Source organism: Filicampus tigris, chromosome 17, assembly GCF_054856515.1.
Source record: "Filicampus tigris isolate MCC_2025a chromosome 17, RoL_Ftig_1.0, whole genome shotgun sequence".
NCBI classification, from domain to species: Eukaryota; Metazoa; Chordata; class Actinopteri; order Syngnathiformes; family Syngnathidae; genus Filicampus; species Filicampus tigris.
In genome coordinates, this window is record NC_141233.1 from 4550795 (window position 1) to 4576208 (window position 25414).

The window sequence follows — 25414 nt, forward strand, 5'->3', positions numbered from 1 at the left end:
CAAGTTAGGGTGGACAGTATGTGGATGTAATCAAGTATACCATCTCCGTTTTATTTGTCATAGTGCCTCCACTACAAGCTCACAGAGTCCTTTCCCTTTCGCCCAATTACAAATGAGTCCATTAGTGTGTCTGCAGTGAGCTCTGTGCTGTCTCCCAGTAATGGCTTGTGAGATTTCCATCATAATCATAACGACTCCCAGAGTAGCCATGAGTGCAGATGGAAGGTTGCTCATAGGTAATGAGCTATCTCACTACCCAAAGGGCACTTCTTCGCGTTGTTATTTTGAACTGTATGCCTGCAAGTTTGGTAGCTTATGCACATCACTGTTGTGCCATCATAACCATGAAAGCTCAATTACAGTCCCGGATGGATGGACCTATGGGAATCAATCAAACTGTCTGGTCAACGAAATTAAACCTTTACCATAAGTTAATGACATAGTGTTGAATATCTAAAGCTGTCTGGAATTGTTTAATTATAACAAAATAACACCACTAAACCCTTATTTTCAATGTTTTTCGAGTCCCTACACTTTTTACCATGCGTTTGATTGGACACTTGGGCTGACCAATCGAGATCATTATCATAAGAAGAAACCTGCCTGCTCGTGCCAGTGCCAACCTGGTTCAACTTTGGCCTGGTCACCTCACGCTGTCTTAGTGCTAACGTTAGTTGCTATTTGGGTGCAGTGGTTATACAAATTCTGCCACATATTTAAATGATAAGATTTATTATAAAGTCAACCTATTTTGTCACTGTAGATCTTATTTTTTGATCATTGGTGACTAAGCATTGGTACCCCTGCTAACACTTACAGTAGTAACACTTCACTACTGTCAGGGGAGCGTAGGAGTAGACCTCAAATAGTTCCTTGACAATTTCTGTTTTTTTTCCATCTTTGACAAAACTAAAACATAAGCACCTAAGACCATGCCATTTTACTAATAAGTCAAAAACCCCATGGGGTGTAATTGTACAGACAATATATGCTATGCCAAGTTCTGATGTATCTAAGAAGTGGGTATAGCAAAGAGAGTATAGTGATGGATTGGGATGATGGTTGAGTGACTGAGTATGAGAAAATTGTGGTGTGGGCTGCAAACTGCAGTTGTGAAATCACAGAAGTCGAGTCTGACACTTGACAGCGGTCAGCAAATGCTATCTGCACATGAGTTTGCATGCTGACATTCTACCGTCGTCTCCTTCCCTTGGCTGTGTTGCTTTGCCAAGCAGAATCATCATGGCCACTAGCGCCAGTGTGACTCACCTCTACTTGCCATTCAAAACACATTGCATTCCTCTTTCTGTCTTCGCAGTGTGGCAGCCAGTGCATCTGCATATATGGCCAATTATTCCCTCCTCAATGCCAGAGTCACGGCACTAGTGAGCTGGCTTCCTGTAAGCCACGGGGCAAAATAGGACTAGGTGGGATTAGATGATGTTAACATTGGATCTGTGTATTTAATTGACCATGGAGATGACATTTTTATCTGTTTTCTGATTCAGAATTTTGCCTTTGCTTGTGTGAGAAAAGGTGTGCGTATAACTATAGAATCGGAAATGGGGCTTGCCGACACAAAGGAAAGGGTCTGACTGCTCAATATGAGCAATAAGAAAATCATCAATGTGTCACAAGGCTTTATTAATTCCACCAATACATTTAGGGTACTGCTACATGACAAGGTTGCTCTTCAAACTATTTTCAGTTGTCTTTGCGTAATGTGTCTTTCAGGCATCTTGATAGTGCCAGCAGTTTTAATCTTAGTTGTATTTAGTTATATTATACAGTGGTAACTTCTCATTATCTGATTAACTTTGGCAGGTATGTGAAAATGTTATTTAATCTTTGCCTACACAATTTCATTATGGTAACAATTTGTGCCTGAAACTTTTTTTTTTTTTTTTACAAATTACTGAATTCATATTCTGAGAAGTTTGGAAGTCAACCAGCATCACATAATTAATGGTGTTACATCTTTGAGTTTCCAGTGTATAAAGAACTATATATATACTAGTTATATATACTATAACTATATAAAGGTGCAAATGATTATGGTTTGTGGATCCGAACTGTGGAATTGATATGGGTTTCAACGTCTAATGCTTATTTAGCTTTTTAATGTAATAATATACAAAGGGGTCAAAGACAGCTCGATACTTAAGTTGACCCTCTCCTGAGAGGTATGTCATCGGCCTTGGCTTTAATGTGAAACCATTCGGGGAAGAAAGGAGGATGTTTGATTTATCCCTTATTACATTGATTCTTAAGAATGTGCCAGACAACCTTATGAATTCATTCATCTCCATAAGCTTTCTCACTTCCACTTAGGCCTCATGTAATCTGGGTGAGCCCTCTTATCACTTCATTTGTACAAGCATACTATCAATTCCTGTCCGGCATCCGGGCCTGGGGAATTAAGGCAGAGGGGCTTGGATGTTTCCATCCGAAACTACAGTGACAGCAGACTGATTATACCCTAAAAGGCCACTGTGTAGATCACTTGGGCACCCTACACTTACAGTATTACCAAACAATATTTAAACATAAAATCGGTGGTGTTTTATTGGATTTTTTAGTATGGCTCACAATCACCTTAAAATATCCTCATCATGAGTCATTGATGTATCGCCACTATGAAAAGGGACACTTAAAAGCCTTTTGCTGGTGCCTGGCTCTACACAGCAGCCTCATAAAGGCAGACAATGGCTGGTCTTAATAAGAAACAGAATGGATCCCTTGAGTGTAAAGGACCCATCAAGCTGGGGAATTTCATTTAATTTCCCCGGGGCCGTCTATGTCTTGTACACATAATTAGAGCCCAACACGCAATGCTCCCTGTGTTTTGTCAATAATTCCCCAAGGAGCAATCAGGATAGAGGTTGGACATGCCTCTGTGACCTGGGCTACTTGCAACAAGCTCAGCCACCTAATTACATTGCCTCTAACAAGCAGTGTGCTGGTGGCACTTGCAAGGGGAATAATGTTTGATGGGGTGGGGGACGGTGGTCTACAGACCCTCCTCGAAGCCCCTGATGTCATTAGAATTGTTTGTGGTTACCGCCATGCATGCTGGGATATCATTGTCCTTCTGACAGGCCTGCTCTGCATTTTCCTCATTTAGGGCCAGTTAACAAGGTGACGGATGCGGGCCATATTCCTCTACACTATTTATTTGCCTATGAGACACAATCAGTGTATTATTTTGGTGAAAGTAAAATAAAATCTTAACACAATAACTAGAAATATCGATTGCCAATTGCCACGACTTAATGGTCTTGTTTTTGCTGTTTGGGTGAATAGCCATTAAAATGTTAAGATGCAACATTTCACTGGCTCGTTTGACTTTAACAATATGATCATTATTGTAGTTTTGGTTTTCTGTGGTCTATGACAGCACAGAGAGTTCTGTGAATGCAAAAAGATGAGCTCTCACAAAGGATGTCTGAGCGCCCATAAAGACAGTAAATTAATCCAAGTTGGGAGGTCTTTGAAATAGTCAACATTCATACTTGAATCTAAATTAATGCATTTTGACACTAAAACGCTTGTAAAAACCACAGCATTTTAAGTGGTTAACAGCATTGGCTGCACTTCATCATCAAGTGGGAAATTACATTTGCGCAATACATTTGTGGGAGAAAAAGTGTATTAGACTTTTACATCATGCTTTCCAGGTCAAATGCATAAATTTATGAGAGCACAATAGAACTTCCTCAAATGCTTCCCGTCAAGTTAGAAGGATAGAACTGTTCAAAATATCTTGGTAAGTCTTGTCTTTCGCTTTATGTGCCTTTTGAATGCTGCTAACCAATCCAGGAAGTAGTTTGCTTTTCGCCCAAAGTCAGCAGGGATAGGCTCCAGCCCCCTGTGACTGCATAAGCATTACAGAAAACACAGGGATGGTTTTGGTAAGATGAAGAGCTAAGATTCAGAAAGACCTTTGGGTCTATCTTAAGCTCTGAATAATTTGTTCATTCTAAGCTGTGCCTCAATGACCCTTGTCATCATGTATAAAGAAAAAAAGTCTTATTGAGTGTACATGATGTTTGTCTGTTAACCAGCACAGCAGATGGAGACATGCTTTGCCATAGAGATAAAGTTATTTTATGTGGGTGAGGTGAGATTGCTTGGGAAAGTGGGATGAGGAGGGAGCCAGTCAACTGGCTAGCAAGTTGCCTACAGAAATCATAGTCTTGACAAAGGAGCAATAAAGGGGCAGAGGTCTGTGAAAGTCAATGGTCCAGTTGCTGGGAGGAGCTGATGTGCAGGTGAGCCAGGCTTTGACATCCGCCGGACACAGTGAGAAGCTTTAACCTTAGCCTGTCTGAAAACTCACCCTCAGCGGGGAGTGGGGGCAAACAGAGACACAGTGAGGGATGACGACTGAATGCATGAGTGAAAACATCTACGTGCTGCAAAGGGCTCGCTGAATAACAACTGTTTTTTTTCCCCCCCCGATAGGCGACCTGTTCCAAGAGATACAGGTTTGAACCTGGCGTCTGACGCCATACATTATTGAACACTAGTAACTGGCAACGCTGCCTCATAAACAGAGATGAGCACAGCCACCCGAGGAGTTGAGTTTCTGCTCACTGCCAAAAACCGGGAGATGGCTTCATGAGCACACTCACCCAATGAGATGTTCTCAGGTTTGTTAGTGACTCCGACAAATTGCGCCGAATGGAGTAAGTTCATGAATGCATAGGTTCAAGCTTAACAGTGTTTGGAACTTCATTTCGCTTAATGTACTTGTCAGCAAGGGTGTCATTTTGGGCCCTGAATATTGGGCAAACAGTCCAAAACACAAATACAAAATAAAAATACTAGCAGGTATCTAGAGTAGGGCAAAACATACGCTCATGCACACACAGAAGAACCATGTCCCTGTTTATAGTAGTTTTTGTCTGTTGCAGTGCTATGAGCTAGGTGGGTGGTGGCTTCAGCGACACAACTGTGGCCTATCTGTAATCAGCAGCTTCGTAGAGGCAGGAGCAGCTGTGGGTTAGTGTGTGACTATTCAAATCCATGTGCTCTGTAACGTCTATTCTGTATTCCTTGTACTTTCTCACATGGCTAGTTTTTTTGGTCCAATGTCCGTCCAACAGTAATTACATCTGAGTATTTTCTTTGTTATTTCTTATTGGAGTTTGACTTTTTTGTATTTAATACGCGTTCTAGCATAGCTTGTTCTAGCACCATCCACCTGTACCTTTCCGATTTGTTCATTGTCTTTTGTCGTGTTGCTTTTTCAGTATATTTTTGATGCGCTTCAGTTTGTACTCGCATGTTATATGCTCCTTAATTTAATAACTATGTTTTTGCACACTTGGCATTTTATGTCGGCTTTTGGGGGATCCAATTTCACAGCTGCACGGTATTCATGCCATACCAGTTATATTCCTGATGTCACTCACAAGGTTGTGACCATTAATGGCACACATACAACATTCCTACATTTTCCAATGTACAATCACAATGGTTGAATGCAAATTTTAATCAGAGATGGCTTTGTGTCCCTCAATGTATTTTTGACGCTGATTTAAAAAAAAAACTTTACTTTGTCCCAACATATCAGGATTTTGAGAGCTTTTCGATTTTTTTGTACAACTTTGACCTATAAAAGCTAACGCAATAAGGATTTTACCATTTGTTGTCATTTTTAGCTATAACAACAAATCCACCTGTTGCTAAACCACCCCTTAATTCATAAATATTGATAAATATATGAATATATTACACGTTTTATTAAAATTGGATGTGCTAGACAAAAAACGAGGGCAGATTAGGAATCCGGAATCAGAAATTACTTTCATCCCTCCTTTAAAAAAAAAAAAAAAAAAAAAAAAAGACTACTTATACTAGTTATTTGTACATGTTCCTTCGTTTTATGTTTTAAATAATACAGTGATACTTTTCTTTATTATAAGCACAATAAAAATTGTTTGGATTTAGAGGCCTGGACCAGATTAATAACATTTCAATTCATTTTAATGGGGAATATTGATTTGACATACAAGTAAATTGCACTATGGGCTTGGTCACAAAACAAATTAAACTCATAAGTCAAGGTACCACTGTAATGTTTTCTACACACTATTGATAGATTATGGCAGGATTGATCGTGGGTATGACTTTACTTTCACTTCTCACTTTTTAAAATACAATAACTTAACTCCACGCTAAAGCCTCGCTGCATGTGGGCAGTCAGTTGAAAAGCATTTGATAGATGGATATACTTTTCCTGAGACATTTTTCTTTTCCAGGTCAGGAAAGATGGAGATTGCATTTCTTTTCACCAGAGTGAGCATCTCAGTCAAACAGCATATTTATGGTTTTTGTTACTGATTGAATTATTTTCCATTCCCTGTGTTCTCAGTTTGCAGTGAGAATTGGATTATTGCTTTTGAAACACGAGTTACTAATACAATTCATTTTTCCCCATTCAATTTCAAGGACTTGGTCATCTTGCTTTTGTCAAATATGGAATTATTGACTTTTGTTGGTTGTAAATTACTTACAAGGTTGGCTACTTGAATACAGGTGTAAATTTATCTGTTTTTTATAACCCATCTCATGGTAAGCATTGACCCTCTCAATCCTATGCCTTAACGCCAAGGTGGCTATGTTGAAAGCTGACTGAATGCATCATAGAACAATTTAAATATACAGCCATAATACAGTACATTTGATGATTGCATGTATGTACTCATGTACAATGTGTGGCAACCTAGATGTCAATTTTAATAAGTCTTGGGTGTTGTTAAGTCTTTTCAGAAGAAAAAACGTGTTACCTCAGCAAAAGTACTTTTTTGCCAATAAAGTATAATTGTACATCCACTACAGTAGGTGGCAGTGGCGCTCTCATTGTCAGAGTGTATGCAGGGCGTGTTAGGTGAAGTGGGGTGAACCAACTCTTAAGAAACAACATGGAAAAATATTTAACATGGATGAAAAGAATGGCCAAGAGAGCCCCAAAAATCTTAAATTATTATTTGTTGTAAATTGATTATTTCTTTGTTTTCATTAAGGACACAATGCTATGCAGACGTATACTCATAACAATGTTTTAGACAAAATGTACTATTTACAGACAAGGCAGAGAGTTAGTGGGTGGATGGGGTGAAACGCTTTCTTCTTCCTAGGAGGCGTAACAGAAAACAATTGAGAAGCATTGCTTTAACTACATAATTCCAGTAAAAATTGGTGCAAGCGGGTGACATCTGCCTAGCTGTGGTTCCCAATACTATATTAAGATTACAAGATTTACGAGCATATTGAAACAATAGAATGATGACTTGCCTGCAACTCCAAACTGTTACCACATGTGCAATGTGTGGCATTTCAAGTCAACATTTAACAGTGATGACTCGTATAGTTGTGAACTCATTTTTTTTAGGATACAATGGAATTAATTAGGTCTGAATCATGTTTCAACACGTGAAATGAAATGGCAATATGACATAGTAGCAAATTCAATGATACAGACATTTAGGCCTGTTGATGTTATGTTTTTATTGGCAGTTTAACTTAAAGAATGTGTTAAATCATTGAAATCTGTTTTAATTTCAGGCTGGCAGACCATGAAAAGTTTAATTTCTGCAAGCACTTTTAATTTATCATTTCAAGCATGTTTCTGACTGGATCCACAATAGCACATTACTCTTTGGAACAACAGATCAAACTTACAAATTAGCACTGAAAAGATATTAGAGGAAGTCAAATACTTAAAGTCAGAAGTCGTAGAAACTATGGTTGAGGTCAAACGGTCATGTAATGGCCATGGTGGCATCTGTCTTGGGTGCGTCATGTGTTCAGTTTCCACTCAGTATGAATGTGAGTCTGAACGGTTGTCTGTCTCTATATATGCCCTGCAACGAATACTGCTTTTTCATTAGCCCCAAACAGCACCACACTACACAACTTTGCTTGACCCGGCACCACACCGCATGGCCTCCATTGCTTTTCCATTGCAACAGGCGCAGGGTGGGATCAAGGACTCTAAAGCACAAAAGCTTTTACACAGACGACAAATCAATTTCCAGATTTAAGCCGGCGAGACACAGCTGCCTGCCAAGCGCCCGCCATCAAGAGCAAAATTCAGTATATATCGTGTATATGTACCATGGATGAAATGGTGCGATAGTGATTTCCTGAGCAAAGTTCGCTACCATTGCTCGTTGATTCTGAATGGAGAGCTCAGTCTCATTCAGGTGGCCACCTCTCCGAGTCAACGGCTCGTTGTCCTCACTCTGTGGCGTCCGAAGCCCTCTGCGGCCGCCCAAAGCCACCTTCCCTGAGGCGGGAGCGTACAACTGTCGGGCCGGAGGATTGGCGAGGCTCCGCTCTGTGGCTGGAGAACTCTCATTTACACAAATTTTCACCCCAAGAATTAGTATTTAATCTATTAGTACATATCAGAATCAGAATCATCTTTATTGGCCTAGTATGTAAAACACACAAGGAATTTGTCTCCAGTAGTATGAGCTACACTAGTATTGCAGTAACAAGCAACTACGATAAACAAAACCATGGCATATAAGTGTAGAAAGTCTTTGCATAATGTAAGGGTACCATTGTGCAGCAGTACCACCCAAAGATGGTTGTGCAACAATGTGGAGAATCACTGAGCAGAGTGGTGCGGTACTTACAATACTCTGACGGTTTTGCACCATTTTAAGTGACCAAAAGGGGCGACTGTCTCGCTTATGTAAAACCAGGAAATGGGCGTGTGCAGTGGAGTTCCTTGCTGAATCCCTGTCAACCAATCAGATGACACGGCCCCAGACGGCCTGCATTTTAGAACCACCTCCGAGATGGTTCTAAGTGGTTCCATTGTAACCGCTCGAGCCAAAAAAGTCTAATGCAAAAGCAACCACTCAGGGCCAAGCAAAGCCGTCTCAGTGTGAAACCGGGCTAATGGAAAAGCGCCATAACTAGCGATCAGTTCAACAGTAGTCCGCTTTTAAACCAGCTGGGATAGGCAACCCTGAATAGGATAAGATGTGTAGGGAGGGAGAGGGGGTACTAAAAACATGATAGTTAGGATCATGTCCTAACTAAAGTAACAATAAGTGGACAGCATTAATAAAAGTGGATTAATGAATAAACAAGTGAAAGGCACAGATCTGTTTTGGTGGGTAATCAAATCAAATTCAATTTTAATAGGCTAAATAAGAGAATTGAAAGCCTTAATTTTATTGTATGGTGACATTGTCAACCCAACAATGCGATTTTGGAACTTCTGAATGATCTAAGGGCTGATTTGGAGCCAGCCTATGACAAAATTTCTGTCAACTCGGCATTTCGTTGCATCTGGGTAATTTCAGGGCGGTGTGACAATTATCTGGTGCTGGCCTCTCCCAGAGCAGTTTTTCAGGTGTGTTGTCCCACATTTTTAAGGAAGGGCACTTGGGATCAATTAAATCAAACAGAAGCAGGCTTTCATGTGGTTGCTGACTTCACCCAAAATATTGGCAAACCTCATTTTGCAGTTGCGGTGCTTTCCCAAAAATTCCATGCTGAAAACAATACTTCCTAATGTACAACACCCTCTTAAATGCATGACATCTGTCACTTTTACACCTGTTGTCAACAGTGTGTGCAATCCGTTACAGTGAATAAACTCTTGATTTAGCACTCACTATTTGCATTAGTAAATCAGGCCCTAGATGTGACAGTTAAGAATGTTAAAAAGTCTCCTCTGTCATGTTTCATTTAAGCGTAAGCAATTGTATTTTACTTTTAGTCTTGTTTTACAGTGGTTATCTTATTCTAATTCTTCAATGACAGTAAGAACGCTAAAATAAAACTGCTGTCAGCTGCCAGGAGAATACCACAAGAGCTTGCGCCCATGGAGAATAATGTCACAGAGTAATTTAACCTATAGTTAGGCTTCATGATGCTGACAGATTATACATAATCTGAAACCAATTTAAATTATGAGTAAGGCAGGGTGTATGGTGTTTGACTATTAATACAACTCAAGGCATGTTAAATACTAAAAAAAAAATGAAAGGCAAATAAAAATAACCTGCGTAGCACCCTGACATTTTTTTGTCTGTTAAATGGCTGCTTCCATTTAATTGATCAGACATTGAGGGTAGAATCATCACCTCCTTGACATTGTCTCTTTTGGTCTCCTTCCTTGCCGTGCCATTACTATGCTGCTGGGTGTAGAGGCCACACTATGGTGGTTTGTTGGCAGAGGGGAAACGGCAGCAACAGGGAGAAGACAGGTGTGTGCGTACATTAGCACATGTGCCGGGCTGTCTAGAGAGTGTTGCTGCCTGCTGTTCCAGTCATCCATCAGACAGGCTCTATCCGTCCAACATCCTCTTTCCCCCAAGCCTGGGGGCCATCAGTGTGGCTCTCTGCCAGCTCTACAATCTCCACATTAATTTCTCATCTAGGGTGCCCTAATGAGCTCCGCCTGCTCATCCACCTCAGAGACTCTACTGATTAGGAGACGGGGGGGCAGCCATTTGTCAATGGCCAGAGATGGCCTTTACACTGCTGACCTTGCTGCCAAGGAAAGGAAGAGTGAGTAGAAATGCTACCAGTATCTCAGTAACATTGTTCCATATGACCGCTGCCACAATATGTGTAAATATGAGAGGTCCACTTATTTGTCTTAGCTCTTTCCCATCAAATTGAACTCCAAAGATGTGTCAATGATGAATTCCTAAAGAGACTACGGGCAATTCGGAAGTCATTATTATTATCCTTTCCTTTCAAAACAGCACTTAGAAAGGGAAACCATGCATTCGCTACATCTTGGCTGGATCACTGTAATGCACTTTATTTTGAAGTCAGCCAGTCCTCCCTCAGGCATCTCCAGTTGCTCCAAAATGCTGCTGCTCGCTTCTTAACTGGAGCTCGTAGGAGGGCGCACAAAACTCAATTTCTGGCCTCCCCTAAATGTCTCCCTGTACATTTTAGGGTTCATTTTAAGATTATATTATTTGTCTTCAAATCTTAAAATGGTCTCGCCTCACCTTACCTCTCTGAGATATCTACCCCTACTCACCTGCCCAGTGCCTCTAGTTAGCGGATCAGATGTTACTGAAGGTACCGACAACTAAGAACTTCAGCGAGGATCGAATCTTTCCTGTTACTGGTCTCTCCCTTTGGAATGACCTCCCAATAAATGTTAGGCAAGCACTCTGCCCATCTTTAAAATTCGTATTAAAACACATTTTTATACTTTGACTTTCGACTCAGCATGAGACCCGGCATTGATTTAGTGTTTTATTGTGTTTACTGTTTTTGTGTTAATAATTTGTTGTTTTAACTACCTTTGTTTTTACATTTTTTAATTTTTGTAATGTACAGCATTTTGTATGAAGCTGTGTTTGTTTTCAAGTGTTCTATGAATAATATTGACTTCAGTTGAGGTTATAGACTGCATTAATATCTTGGTCCCATCCATAAAAATCTAGCAATTGAACAAGATTGTTGGTATACACTTGTTTAGTTGTATTGGTAAGACCCCAAAAGATGTCAGTAAATGATTACACCTCTTCTGCTGAGCCTTGAAGTGTGCAATTAAGACAGTTTGACAGAACTATAGAATGCAATTTCTGGAGAAATTGCGTGTGAAGGCGAAGGAAGCTGAATGGAAACCTCGGAATGCGTTGGAATGAAGTTGAAAGACCTTGAAAAAAATCAGAGGGGAAACAAGAAAAGAGGAAGTAAGGAAACAATGAAAGAAGGAAGTCAGGGAAAAAAATTAGGAAAAAAAAGTGATGGAATCAAAGGAAGGGAGGAAGCAAGGAACCAAGATAGCAAGGAGAATAAGCGAGAAATAAAACAAAGTAAGAATACAAAATAGTTGGAAGGAAAGGATGAGGCAAAGAAATGAGGAAGAAAGGACACTAGGAAGCAAGGAAGGAAGGAAACAAGGAATCTCGGGATGAGAAATCGGGGTGTTCCAATACCTTTGAACAACATGGCCGCTTCATTAGTGACACCTGGGGATGAAAAATCAGGGTGTCCCAATACTTTTGAACAACATGGCCGCTTCATTAGGGACACCTGGGGATGAAAAATCGGGGTGCCCCAATACTTTTGAACAACATACCCACTTCATTAGGGAGACCTGGGGATGAAAAATCGGGGTGTCCCAATACCTTTGAACAACATGGCCGCCACACCAGGGGAGGCCAAGGGGACAGAATGCTAGCTGTAACTTATGTCCCTCTCCAAGATGGCCGCCTTACTGGGGCTGGCTGAGGGGCGAGAATCATGGCTGTAGCTAATGTCCCTGCCCAAGATGGCCGCCGCACTGGGGAGACCTCGGGTGAGTATCCCCAGTCTAGCTAATGTCCCTGCCCAAGATGGCCGCCGCATTGGGGATACCTCGGTGTAAGTATCCCCAGTCTAGCTAATGTCGCTGGCCAAGATGGCCGCCGCACTGGGGCTGGCCGAGGGGCGAGAATCATGAGTGTAGCTAATATCCCTGCCCAAGATGGCCGCCACACTGGGGAGACCTCGGGATGAGTATCCCCAGTCCTGCTAATGTCCCTGTCCAAGATGGTGGCCGCACTGGGGAGACCAAGGGGCAATAACACTGGTCCACTGGAAATGAATGGTGAAATTGTGTGGCTTTTTTAAGGGTGAATGAGTTGAATGTGTGGGAAGTAGGAATTTTGGGGGTGTTGAAAAGCTGAATGTGAGCTGAATGGTATTTAATGACTTGAATTTGTGGAAATTGGAATGGTGTAAATATCAAATGTTGAATGTGCCAACGGAAATGAATGGTGAATAGTTGAATTTTTGTGTTTTTTTTAAGGGTGAATGAGTTGAATATGTGGGAAAGAGGAATTTGGGGTGTGTTGAAAATCTTGGCCAATATGAGTTGAATGAGATGAATGTGAATTTCAAATAGGAATGATGTACATGTGAATTGTTGAACATGGCAATGGGAATGAAGGGCGGCATTTTGTGGGGTTTTTATGGGTGAATAAGTTGAATTTTTGGGAAGTAGGAATTTTGGGTGTGTTGAAAAGTTTACCAATGTGAGTTGAATGACTTGAATGTTGTGAATTTGAAATTGGATTGGTGGAAATGGGAAATGTTGAAAGTGCTATTGGAAATTAATGTTTTTTTTGGGTGAAAAATGGGAAATATTGGGGAAACGGTAAATTTGGGGAACGAAAAAAAATACTAACCCGGAAGGCATGCATTTTCAGAATGTTTTGAAACTTGAATGAAGTCAATCGGATGAAAAATGTGGAAGGAGTCGCACACCAAAAAAGTGTTAAAAAGGCCTTCGCCTTCACACGATAAGATTGACTTCCGATTCGCCTTCAAAGCATCGACGACCGAGGAGGTTGGCAAATGGGTATGATGAGATGCAGCTTTTTTGATTCTCCCACATCCAACATGGTGACTCATTTCCTGTGGCTGTGTTTATATGTGATGGTGGTGAGCCATGTTCCTGTGCGAATGTGCCTCACAGGGAGCAAGGATTTGCCAGTTATTGGATGGAGGGGAGCCATGTAGGTCTGTGACACCCGCTAACCTTGGACAGGGCTACTGGGACTCGGGGGGGTATCCATCACTGTGGCAGCCCTGAGACCCAGACCGGGGGTAAAGCCACAGAAGTTGCAGGGGGAGGGAAAAAAGCTAGTAAAAATTTAATGCACTCCGCAGAGCGGTCATGTCATACTTGGTTATGGAAAATAATCCCAGATGCCTGCAGTGCTAAAATGGAGCTATAATGTGCTCGCCTCCTAACCCGCCCTGACAGCCATGATGTACGACTACCATTACCGGAAAATATCACTTCAACTAACCCGTGATCCGGCTCCGCTAAGGGTCATATTATCCATGAGGAACAAATTACACTCCCCCAAAGTAAATACAAATTTCCTGCACTGACTGAGTACAAAGCATAGGGGTAAGAGGAGGAGGGGGCTAGGCGGTAACGTTACCTACGACAACGCTCCGCAGAGTGACAAGGATGATAAAGTACATGACAAATCACTGGCTGACAGGGTACTCTAGTGCAATCAGCCTCAGCCTCAACCTAGTGAGCACCCACTCAAGCCTGTAAACACTACTCTCCTCCTTTGGAGGGGGCAAAACACATAATCTTTTAACGCTGACAAGTTGCTCTTTCCTTTTTATTACTCTTCTTTCCCACTGCGGTGCAGAGAGGGCGGGTTTGGGTGGTAGGGGGGTGGATTGTAAACTGGTTTTATGTACAGTGCTGCCAAGTCATTGAGAAACACAACTCTTCTGTGAGAATTGCCAGAGGGCAAACACAGCAAAACAATAAAGGAAGATAAATAGCAAATTCTATTTTATGTCAAGGACAAACAGGTTCTTCCGGCTGCTCTAAAGCACCCACTTAGATCCCTTGCCCCAAATGACTACACACGTTACGGTGCATTACGGTACGGTCTGGCTTGGCCATTAATAATAAAGAAAGAATATTTAAAATAATAGCATTTAGAGTTTGTGGATGCTGTCGGATCAAGCAAACAGCACTTTTAAGATTTTTTTTTTTTTCCAAAAACTTTAATTTGATTAAGACCTGTAAAGGTCTGAGTGCTGCAAATATATGAATGGTTAATTTGAAAAGCATTTGAGCACTAGTGGTTATTCATCCTAAAATATTTAAGTAGTAGTTTCAAGATGCCACTTTAGAGCAAAATCACTTAAGCATCAATGAGTTTCAGAGAGTTTAAGTGCACCTGACAATATTATGAAATCAAGGTCCGGACTTGGTAGCTAAAGTATGACTCTTGAGTAAGTGTTTTATATAAAAGATGCATTTTTGTAAGTGTAAAGGCGAGAGGAGGCTATGGCTAGGTTCTCACCGCAGGTCTCAATGCTCAATTCGGATTTTTTGAAAAAATTTTTTTTGTGTAAGTGTTCATATTACATTATAAATGCGACCTCGGTCTTGTCTGCTGTATGAACACATGCGTCGTCAAAGTGGCCCGCATGCGCAGAAGAAGAGACGACGTCTCACACGACGTGTTTGCGGAAGTAAATGTGGTCCAGCGTGTCGGGGCATTTATACAGTCAAGCGATTAGGTAGCAGGTAGAAATAAATACAGTGTGTGGGGGAAATTGAGGCGAGGCTTTAATATCTCATTTCATGGAGACGTCACTAACAATGGCGTCACGTCCTAACCGTGCGTAAAAAATGAATCTATCTGAGCTGTCGCTGAATTACTACGATCACCATAAATGCCCACTTTATGCTTCATGTTTCAAGTGCGATTAAATTAAACTAAAATATAATGTCGATAGCGTTGCTCAAAACAACTTTGCAGATTCGATCCCCTGCTGCCAGCAGTCTTCCTCTGCCTGCGCGTAGCATATTTTGGGCTGCGGATGACGTCGATATATGCGACCTGGCCATTCAGACGGCGAACGCATTGGAAAAGATCGGATATGTATCCGATCTAGGACCACATATGAAAGCGAACCAGGTCGCATTCGAAAAAATCGGAATTGAAAAATCTGGTACAGGTCGCATATGGGCAAAAAAAAATTGATCTGGGTCGCATTTGCCTGCGGTGTGAACCGAGCCGATGTTACTTGTCCTTTGCTGGATGCATATGACCCATGATTTGAGACAAACATATAGCATCCTAACTAGGACCAAGCTGACCAGACATGTTGAATCCCAATTGACATGATTTAATTTTTATTTTTTGTGATGAAAGAGAGAGTCTAACATTCAATTTGGTAATTTTCCGTTTATAATCATAAAAATCATAAAAATCATAAAAAACAATATTCTGTGAGCCTTGTCAGATGCTCTAAATAGGTTCTCCTTTTTTTTTTTTAATGCTTGGCATTGAAAGAGTTTATATGTTGGTACTCCCACCTATGTTGTGCTGTTTTCTCTCATTCTATCTGGCCGAGGTTGTTACCAAGGTGCCTGTTCATGTGGAGATGGGCCTCTTTAATACAAAGCCGCACGATTCTAAACCCACTCCATGCTTCTTAATAATCACAAATGTAATGGCATTTAATTGAATTGGAATGAACTTGTGGCTCCAAGAACATGTCATCCCAATGCAATACATTCAGTCTGGTGCTGCACCTACTATAACATAATAATATTTGTTGCAACTGGTAGATTTCAAAGTAACAAAAAGGCTGACCTATATTTAAAGGAAATATATCTAAAAGTAAAAAAAAAAATAACACGATTAGAATTTGGGATTTAATCATTTATGTCAAATATCGTTGCGCCATCTCCTTGATCACTACTATACAATTTATACCAAAAGTACATAGTGCAACTGTTAGGGTGGGGCGGATTGGAGGCAATGGGTGTTTGCTTGATGCGTCAGATGCATGCACCGCAGGCTCAAAACTACTCCAGCCCTTGTAATCACGGTAAGATAAAGCTATGCTCGTATTGGCACACCCCGGAGTAGAAGGGTAGGATGAGCGATGGTTCATTTGCCTCTCAGGCAGTGCCACCCACCAAAACCAGTGGATTTTAACAGGGATGCTAAAAGAGAATGATTTGCTGTAATGAGCTCTTTGCTCATCATCTCCGGCGTTGGTGAAATGCAGCTTGGTCTTTTCCGGTTTTAAACCATCGTGTTATTGTACACGCTGGGTTTACAGGACTTGCCCAAAATAACCATCTTCTCCAAAGTACTCTCGAGCAAATGAGAGAAAGATTTAATATGTGCCATTATTTATATCCAAGGAAGTTACGGCATAAGTAAATATTCTTCCTAGCGTTGTGGTTATGTTAGACATACGTTATCAATATAGTAGTAAACAAGTATGCGTATGCGTGTAAGCAGACTTTATGCAACATTGTGTTCGATGTGTACTTAAACTCTCATTTATTAAAATCTGTTTTCCATTATTCGTGTAAAATAAAGGCACACGGATAGACAGGGGAAGTGGCTGTACAGGCTTTGTGCTTCAGATCCAAGAACAAGCATGAAAAACATGACAGGCTTGGCTGGTTACTTGAGACTATGAATACACTGCTGTTATAAAACTGCTGTACCCACAACGGATATGACGTCAAGGTGCAGTGCCCATTTCTAATCCTTGGGGTAGGTTTGACTGATTCATTTGACACAAACCGCGGACCTGTTCAAATTTCTCCAAAACATATTGTCCACTTTATTGATAATGCAAGTACAGCAAATCATATTATTGTAATGCGTGATTGCAGAGAGCATGCTTCTTATTCATCATCTAAAAACGTGTACATGCATAATTGATTTCAAAACGTAGACTCCGCTTTAACATACTATCATTTTAGAAAGGGCCCGTCCTTTTGTAACATGCAAAGCGCTCGTTTCCAAGCACGCTTGCACGCACATACACTCCTACACACACGCAGAAACACGCACGCACACGCAGGACTGCACACACACGCACACACCCACACACACACACACACACACATATTCTGAGATCCAAATAGTGTCTTATCAGAGCTTGGCAGTTCCAGTCGACACGGCAAAGACCTGCTACACAGGCAGAACATGATTTCTCCAGGGGACACTTTTTCCATTTCCCGCTTTTGAAGGCAAAGTAAATAAGCCACGTTTGTCGGCATTGGAATACATTTGACCCATTAAAACGATTCCGCTTTTTTTTTTTTTCTTTTTTTTTAGCATCCTTCTCTACTGCGGGGTTGTAAAGTAGACCGCATCATCCAGAAAATGTAAATCACAACAGGGGCAGTGGGCGAAGAGTGGAAAGGGCCTGGCAGGAGCAGATAGTGACAGAGGTGATGTGGACTCCGGAGGGGTAAAAGCATCACGCGGGAGCTCAAATTACTCCCTAAAAACAAGGCAGAAGACATGAGGCAGCCCCTGTCATAGGGGTCCCTATTTACTAATTCACTCCTCTGTTACTTTAACACGCAATTAATCAATGACAGCAAGGTGTAGTCGATGCTGTTCGTCAGAGGCGAAACGTGCGCCCGAGTGAATTAATACAGTCAGTTGAGGGATTATAGGAAACACACTCTCTCCTGCTTCCAGAAGCAAAAAGGAAATGACAAAGACAGAACCCATTTAAATCGAACCCTGAGTAATGACTCAATTTGCTGCACTGTCTAAACAAGACAAGCAAAAAGCATTACTAAACCATCAAAGTGGATCTATTTTGCTAGTTACAATTCATGGGGTCAGATTGCTTTCTTTTTAGCACTAGGAGTACGAGAAGCACTCATTTTGACTGTTTTCAAACATTGTTGCGTCATTAGATGCCCCTTGCTTCTTGACTTTTCCTAATTCTGTATACATTTCATTACCATGCTGCAATTTTATGGTATTAAACAATATAAAAATAGTTACGAGTCATTATTCCTTTAACTACGGCATCCCAGTCAATTTGACGGTTCTACTTAATCACATCGCAATGGGAGTGGTAGTTTGTCAAAGTTGGTACTCGGAAATGCTAACGGAAGCCCATTTTAAATCATTATTTCTTCCAGCCGGACAAAAAGGTGATAAACGGACCGCATATTTTTAGTAAAATGCCCAGCTCTGCTACTAAGGCTGTATCAAATCCGACAAACAGGATTCAAAACATATTAGCCTGGTCGTGACAACACTGACCAACATATAGATGATTCCCCCCCCCCCAAAAAAAACATCATAAAACTCCCAAAGCTGTTGTAGGTGAATTGAGCACTGATAAATCGAAGTCAACTCCTTTGATCATATCTATTGGAATGCCCATCCACCAAGTTTCTTGTGCTTTCTCAAAGAGCCTATAGAATGTTGCATTCGAGACACAAACATACACTCACAGTTGTTTGTAGGGTAATCGGGTAATCATACTATCATTTATTAATATGTATTAATAATAAAAATAATTGGGCCCCCAGATGCATTTAATGTGCTCCCCTAAAAAATGAGGTTAGGGGAGGGGTCTGTCTACAAGTATTCTCAATAACGCCTGAAAACTCAGGATTTGAATAGTGACTGATCATATGAAAAATCATATTTGGCATATCTCAAGCATCATTTTTTATTACACTGTGTTGGCGAAAACTGCTGAGTTGCATGTGAAGATTTCCAAGATCCGTAGTATGAATGGTCTTTTGCACCTCTTTACAAGCGTATACATATATAGTAAATACTTATACCAAAGTGTTGTACAAATAATAAATATGCCCATTTGCACATTTTGTTGAATGCGGGATAATAATTGGACTAACGACTGAAAGGTGTGACAATACATCCGTTGAATCCTTGAACATTCTGGTATCACTTCAATCTTTAATTTACATAATTATGTGTACTCAGTATAATGTACTGCAAATGCATTTGCTAAGTATAGTCATTCCTAGAGTAAACAAGAGGCAAAAACCGATGCACTGGATTGCTTAAACTGACGATTTAGGTGCAAACCAGGAACATATAAAAATGCAAGATATTGGCTGTGTTTGTGTTATATAATAAGTACAAGAGAACATCAAAAAAGGTCAGACCAATGCAGAATTATATATGATTAAGCAATCTACCTAATACCAAGCATTATATTTGGCAGACTGACTTAAACAAATAAAACCCGAAATTTGACTTCATAATAAAACCTTTAAACCCAGAACAGTCTAATCTAGATGTTTTATGCCAATAGGAACCTTTAGAATAAATCCTTAACTAATGAAGACATGGTCGCATTTATTCATAGGGTGTTTAATTCTAATTACATTAACTGTCAGGCCTAAATAATGAACAGTGAATCTGATTAAAAAGTGATTCGGACACACCCACAATACTTGGGAAACTGTCAGGCTTACCTTGTCGTCCTGGTCGGTCTCTGTGTCACACTAAAAGAGAAAGAAAGACATATCAGATGCTGGATGAGGTTTCCATGCATTTGAAAGTGCCACACACAGATTTATTGGACATGTAATCGTTTCAATGACAATGTCAATGTCACAAGCTGATCGAAGCATTGTTAGGTGCAACACATATGACAATCCCTTGATGACCTGTAACTCAATTGGAGCTGGAAACTCATGAACAACAACTTCGACAATTATTATTCCATGTAGTTAGTGGGTTGTTGCTTGTGGCTGAGGAAGAGGAGAGGGGGGAGAAAGGCAACCTTGTCAATGGAGACAGGAAAAAGGTGGTTAGATTTCATTTTTTCCCCTCTTCCAATTTCAATTTCAAGGTCCACTTAATTCTTTATCAACTAATTAGTGTCATGCTGGGTGACTGGCAGCCTCAAAGTTGTGCATATGGCTGAGGTGCAGAGAAGCACTGAAGTCAGTAATGAAGAAGGCACTGGGGGGGAATATAGGCTGGGGTTGGCATCCTATACGTGTGTGTGTGTGTGTGTGGGAGACGGGATGGCGAGGGTGAGGGCGAGAGAGAAGAGGATGAAAAGATTGACAGCCCAGGGAGTAAGCGACAGAAGGCACTTCCGTCTTGGCTCTCTATCTTTCTCCGTTTTTTTTTTTTCCCGCTTCAATCTAATTTTTTTTGCTGATCTGGACCCTACAGAGCTCAAAGGTAGAAGGCTGGCCATGTGGCTGCTATGTTTCTCAGGCAGGATGCTAAAAAGGGGCCATGCGAGCTCAGCAGGAGCATAGCATCCAATTTACAGGCCTGTCCCACATGGCCCCAGGGGCAGCCGGCGGCATGCTGCCATGATGGTCAGCTCCAGCAACTCATAAATTATGCAGAGGCAATAAACGCACTGGGCAAACACTCCTCAGACGTTCCCTTGCTCTTTATTTCTCTCGCACTTGCTCTCTCCCTACTTCCTACAACATTCCAACATCCATCCCCAGTACTGTGTGAAAGCCAACCCCCTTTTCTGCAGAATGAATAAATGAGGGAGTCAAGGTTCTAATTATACAAAGAAGTGTTTGGGCAATTGGCCTGCAGGAACTGAATTAGGAAGAAATTATGGAGGTACACACAGAACTTTCACTCTATTAGGAAGATTTGCATTCATGGAAATTTGTGAGGTCAGAATGCAGTCCAATGGAAAACAGTATAGGTGTCGTTCATGCCGTAGGTGTTTCATTGGTTGAGGTCAAGGCCCTGAGCGAGTCTTTCGTGTTTGTCCACACCAGCGTGAATGAATCTCGCTCTGTCTTAGTCAACAACAAAATTAAAGCCAAACAATTCCGGGTAAATAGTGGAACTATACTGAACAGTCCTTGGTCTAGTTTGGTTCTTCATCAAAAAAAATATAGGAAAATGCGGCACTGAACGCATCAGTCGGAACAAGACAAAAAACAACAAAGGATGTGAATCAGGGTCTTCTATATTTACTTGGGATCTGGAAATGCGTTTTATTTGAGAGGACACCGAGTGCTTGAGACCATCAGATCTTCACCCGTTGAATATGAACTCTGTACCCGTGGATGCCTGGATGACCAGGTACTAGCAACAGTACGAGTTGGGGCCTGCTTTTGTTCATAGAAAAGTGTCCGTAGCGAGTAGAGTGAGGCCAGCTGAGAAGGTATCAGCACTGATGAATAGGTGTGTCTCAATACTTGAATCCAAATAAGTGCAAACAGGTAAAGTAAGTTTTAAAAAATGGGTTTGTGTTACTAGACATCCAATTTTCTTTTGGAATAAAGAGTCACATCTGCTCTAGATGTCTCTTGTGGCCACCCACGCACAACTGACTAAAGGGAGCTGCAGACAAAATCTGAGTATTAGCTGCCTCGACAACTTCAATCTATTGAGGTCTGTCAGAATGTGACACCACACCGAGTACTCATTAGCGACTCCTTCGACGGTACACAAAGCACAATCGAGAACACGGGCGTGTGCCAGGTTCAAATAACCAACATTATTTGAGTTTTATCTATCATGTCGGGAGCAACTTTTCTTTTTTCAGTTCCCCCTTTATCTCTTCCCTCGTTTTCCCCTCTCCTGCCTGCGCAGCCGATTGCTTTGATTGCCAAGAGAGAAGCCGGCTGGAATGACTTGCCCTTGCTTGTGAAGCAAATGGAACATCCTAATGGAACTCATCGTATTATCCGATGCAAAAGTGCCATAGCTCATTACTTTAAGATAAAAGGATATCATTCTAGACGGCAAGCAGAATTGACTTTCTGTGCTGCGACTTGATGATGATTTAATCAACTGCTCTCTTTCACTTCTCATCCCGCCGCCTGTCGCATTCGCAGGTACCGCTAAACGAAGCACTCACACTGCTAGTGGGGGGAGAGAAAAGAAAATAAATTGCTATCATTACGTTCTTTTCCCCGGGAATGGAGGTATGTAAATTTTCCAGAGCGACAAAAGGGGGAATAAAATGAAAAACTTAATAAAAATGAAATATCTTTTATAATAACAAAAAAGCTAAAAATCAGGCTTGGCATGCAAGCACAGACAATGTAATCATCCTCACAGCGTAAGAGGTTTCACACAAAAGGAAAAACGGTAACAAATAATGACTGTACAAAGATAAAAAAGACATCCCATTCACACAAACAAGCCTGAGCTGCCACTCAGTGATAAGTGATCATAGCAAAAATCACAAGATATCTTCATGCAGGCCAGACAAATACCGATTTGAGTGTGTGATGTGTTTTATCTTTTTCATTTCTACACTTACATCAGAAATTGAATTTAGTCTTGAGACTTCAGGAGTGTTCTTGGAAATGTCAAGAATGATTGGAAGACCAGAACTGAAGTTCAGCCCGTCCCCGTGCGCGCCCACCAAGATGCCTGTGCAACGTCACTTGAAGCACGGAGCTTTACAAATTCACTTTTCTTGAAAATAAATAAATAAATAATAAAATTGAATGAAATGTGATTATGGTAGCTATTTTTTGTGTGGTGAAATAATGTTTAGTTGATATCACTAAGATATTAAAATTATAAAGAAATGATGATGTGATTTAGTTTTAAATCAATAGATTTAGTCTTATCGACAGCAGCCTTTCACAGCTTTACTGAAAATAATGTTAGGTGCGCAGGCCTATACACAACAAATACAACAATGTTGGCATGCAAGAGTGCCACACATTTTTTTTCAAAATCTGCAGGGTTTTTTGAGGCATTGTGTAATGTGACATGACATGTCTAAAATATTTACGTATTTGTAAATAGCGAGAGCCGAGGACACTGTGGTTGACTTCACATCAGCAGAAAAAAAAGTGTCCCTGAATATGTAAAAAAAACTGACATCACTCATCAAAAAATGTATGTGGACATCTCTACTTATTCCCACATCAACCTATAAAAATATCACGAGTGCCCCAATATTGAGTATTTTATATATGCAGCGTTTTCCTCCGCGACAAAACCTTCTGTAGTGAGCGCCTCAATCGAGAGCAGCGATTAAATTGGTAATGTTGGGACAATCGTTCTCATATCTTCGGAGGTTGATGTGCGCATAAGGAGTGAAGTCAACAGTTTTCCTACATTATATATGTATACTGTCCCTGGCACAATCGAAGTACGATAAGTGAAGAGGGACATATTTCATTGTGGTTGGCAACTAAAGAGTTATTGGACCCCATTTCATAAAAGAAATCACAGGAGCCACAAAAACTTTGGAGATCTACAATAAAGATTGATTTTCATTTCCGTTTCTTCTTTTTATTCCATTGAACTAGATGGCCCGTTGGAAGCAACAAGTCAGTGCATTCGCCATATTGGATGTGGCCATCGTATTAGGCATAAAAGTGGCATAATACAATCAAAAGCAATGGTTCGGTATGAATCCAATGAGGTCTGTACTTTATGATAAATCTCCATGGAGCAATTGAATTGAGGCATTTTCACAAATCGCTTCACTTTGCTTTGATTTTAAAAATGTGAATGAGGAAAGGGAAACCTCATTTTACCACTTTAAGTACGTGTTTTGTTTGAGCAGGTGAGTCCCAAAATGCAGCCAACCACAATTATGGTTAATGAGAACTTGCGAAGAAATCTGCAGCACTTAGTTCAATGTAAAATAATGCTACACTGGGAGGCCATTTCTGCTAGATAGAGATAACACATTGGTTTTACATTTCTTACAAAATAATCATTGTCTCCAGCAATGAGTAAAAGCACAACAGTAGTGCCACTGAGCTTACTCTGACAGGCAGAGGTAAATGGTTCCAACTTAAAGCAACCGTCACAAACAATAAGGAAACCACGAGTCCAGGGAGGGGGCAGCTGACAAAAGAAAGTGATCTCCAACTGGGCTCACCATTTACAGAGGGCAGTATTATGCTGTATAACAAGAACCCCGTGTTTAGTTTAAGTAACTCAAGAATGTCAAACATTAACTTCAGCTCTAAGAGCTGTTGATGTTGGCCAGTATCCGGACCACTTCTGATTGCCCCGCTGCTCTCATTGGGGTCTTGCTTTTGGCTGCATGCTCCTATAAATTTCTCTGGCCTCTCTCTGAGCATAAGGCCTTTGTTTACATTGGTCTGAGTCAGAGTGAATTACTCCTGTCCTAACCCCCACCCCCCCATGTGAGTAATACTTCTTGAAAAGCAGGGGAACCTTAGAAACCATTGAACGAACGCTAAATGTTGCAGCTAAGATATCATCCGCAGCAGCAAGTATGCTGATCGAGTTAACCACCGAAAGAAACATCTGAACTGTGGACTTAACCGCATCACACACATAAAAGAGGTATGCGAGGCCAGTATGCTGACATTACCATTTCCTTCATAACCTCAGAAAAATCTCCTGGTCCGAAATTACTAACATATGATGTTTTCAATACAAATATCTTAAAAATAATGGAACAGTGAACTGAACTAAAAGAGTATGTGATTAATGGTCTAATTTTTATTTCTAATCAGCCTGCAGAATTACACATTTTCTTGAAAGGCAACTTATCAAGCAAGCATGTGCATTATTGTCCCCATGAGTGGCATGAAGCCTCAGGTAAGGCCACTTTCAATCCATGACCATATAATTAATTATAGTTGATAGTGGTTTCATTAAAGCATCCCTTTGCTCGCAGGATGGGGTCTGTTTATCAGACTGAGCCAGGCTGTTCTGTAGGATGGCTGAAGGGGTTAAAAAAAGGGAGGAATGGTTGCATGCCTGGAAGCTACAGTAACAGCATGAGGGATGGCAGCCATTGCCACGGTCAGCTCTGACGGTGCCAATTTGATGAGGTGTTGTCGAGGGCTCCTCACTCCCCACTTCCAACAGCTCCTTCCAGATAGAGCTGCACATCCTGATGGTTTTCGGATACAAACAGTCACATAGCAAAATGGTTTTCTCCCCCTCCTGCTGCATTCTGCTCCATCTGCTGCTGGGGCCTGGTTGCCGTCGACCGCCTGCCTGTCACAGCGTGTGTGGAAATTAGCTGGGGAGGAGGTGCTCGCTTGTGCTAATTACATTTTAATCATTGGAAATGTGTTGGCAAATCAAGCCTTGATTGCCATCTTGGAGCCCAGAGCGCCTCTCTGCCATAACGGCATGATATGGCAGCATGCCTGTCCTACTGCTGGGCAGGGGCA

The 25414-nt window shown here is 41.1% G+C and overlaps 1 protein-coding gene across 12 annotated transcripts in view; it reads right to left on the minus strand.

Moving 5' to 3' along the window:
- The window catches only part of auts2a (activator of transcription and developmental regulator AUTS2 a), a 347206-nt gene that overhangs the window by 114310 nt on the left and 207482 nt on the right, over positions 1–25414 (minus strand). For all 12 annotated transcript variants that reach the window (XM_086057551.1, XM_086057548.1, XM_086012057.1 and 9 more), the window contains one exon: positions 19763–19792. In XM_086057551.1, coding sequence (XP_085913677.1) covers positions 19763–19792 — 30 coding nt within the window. The remainder of the gene's footprint in view (positions 1–19762; positions 19793–25414) is intronic.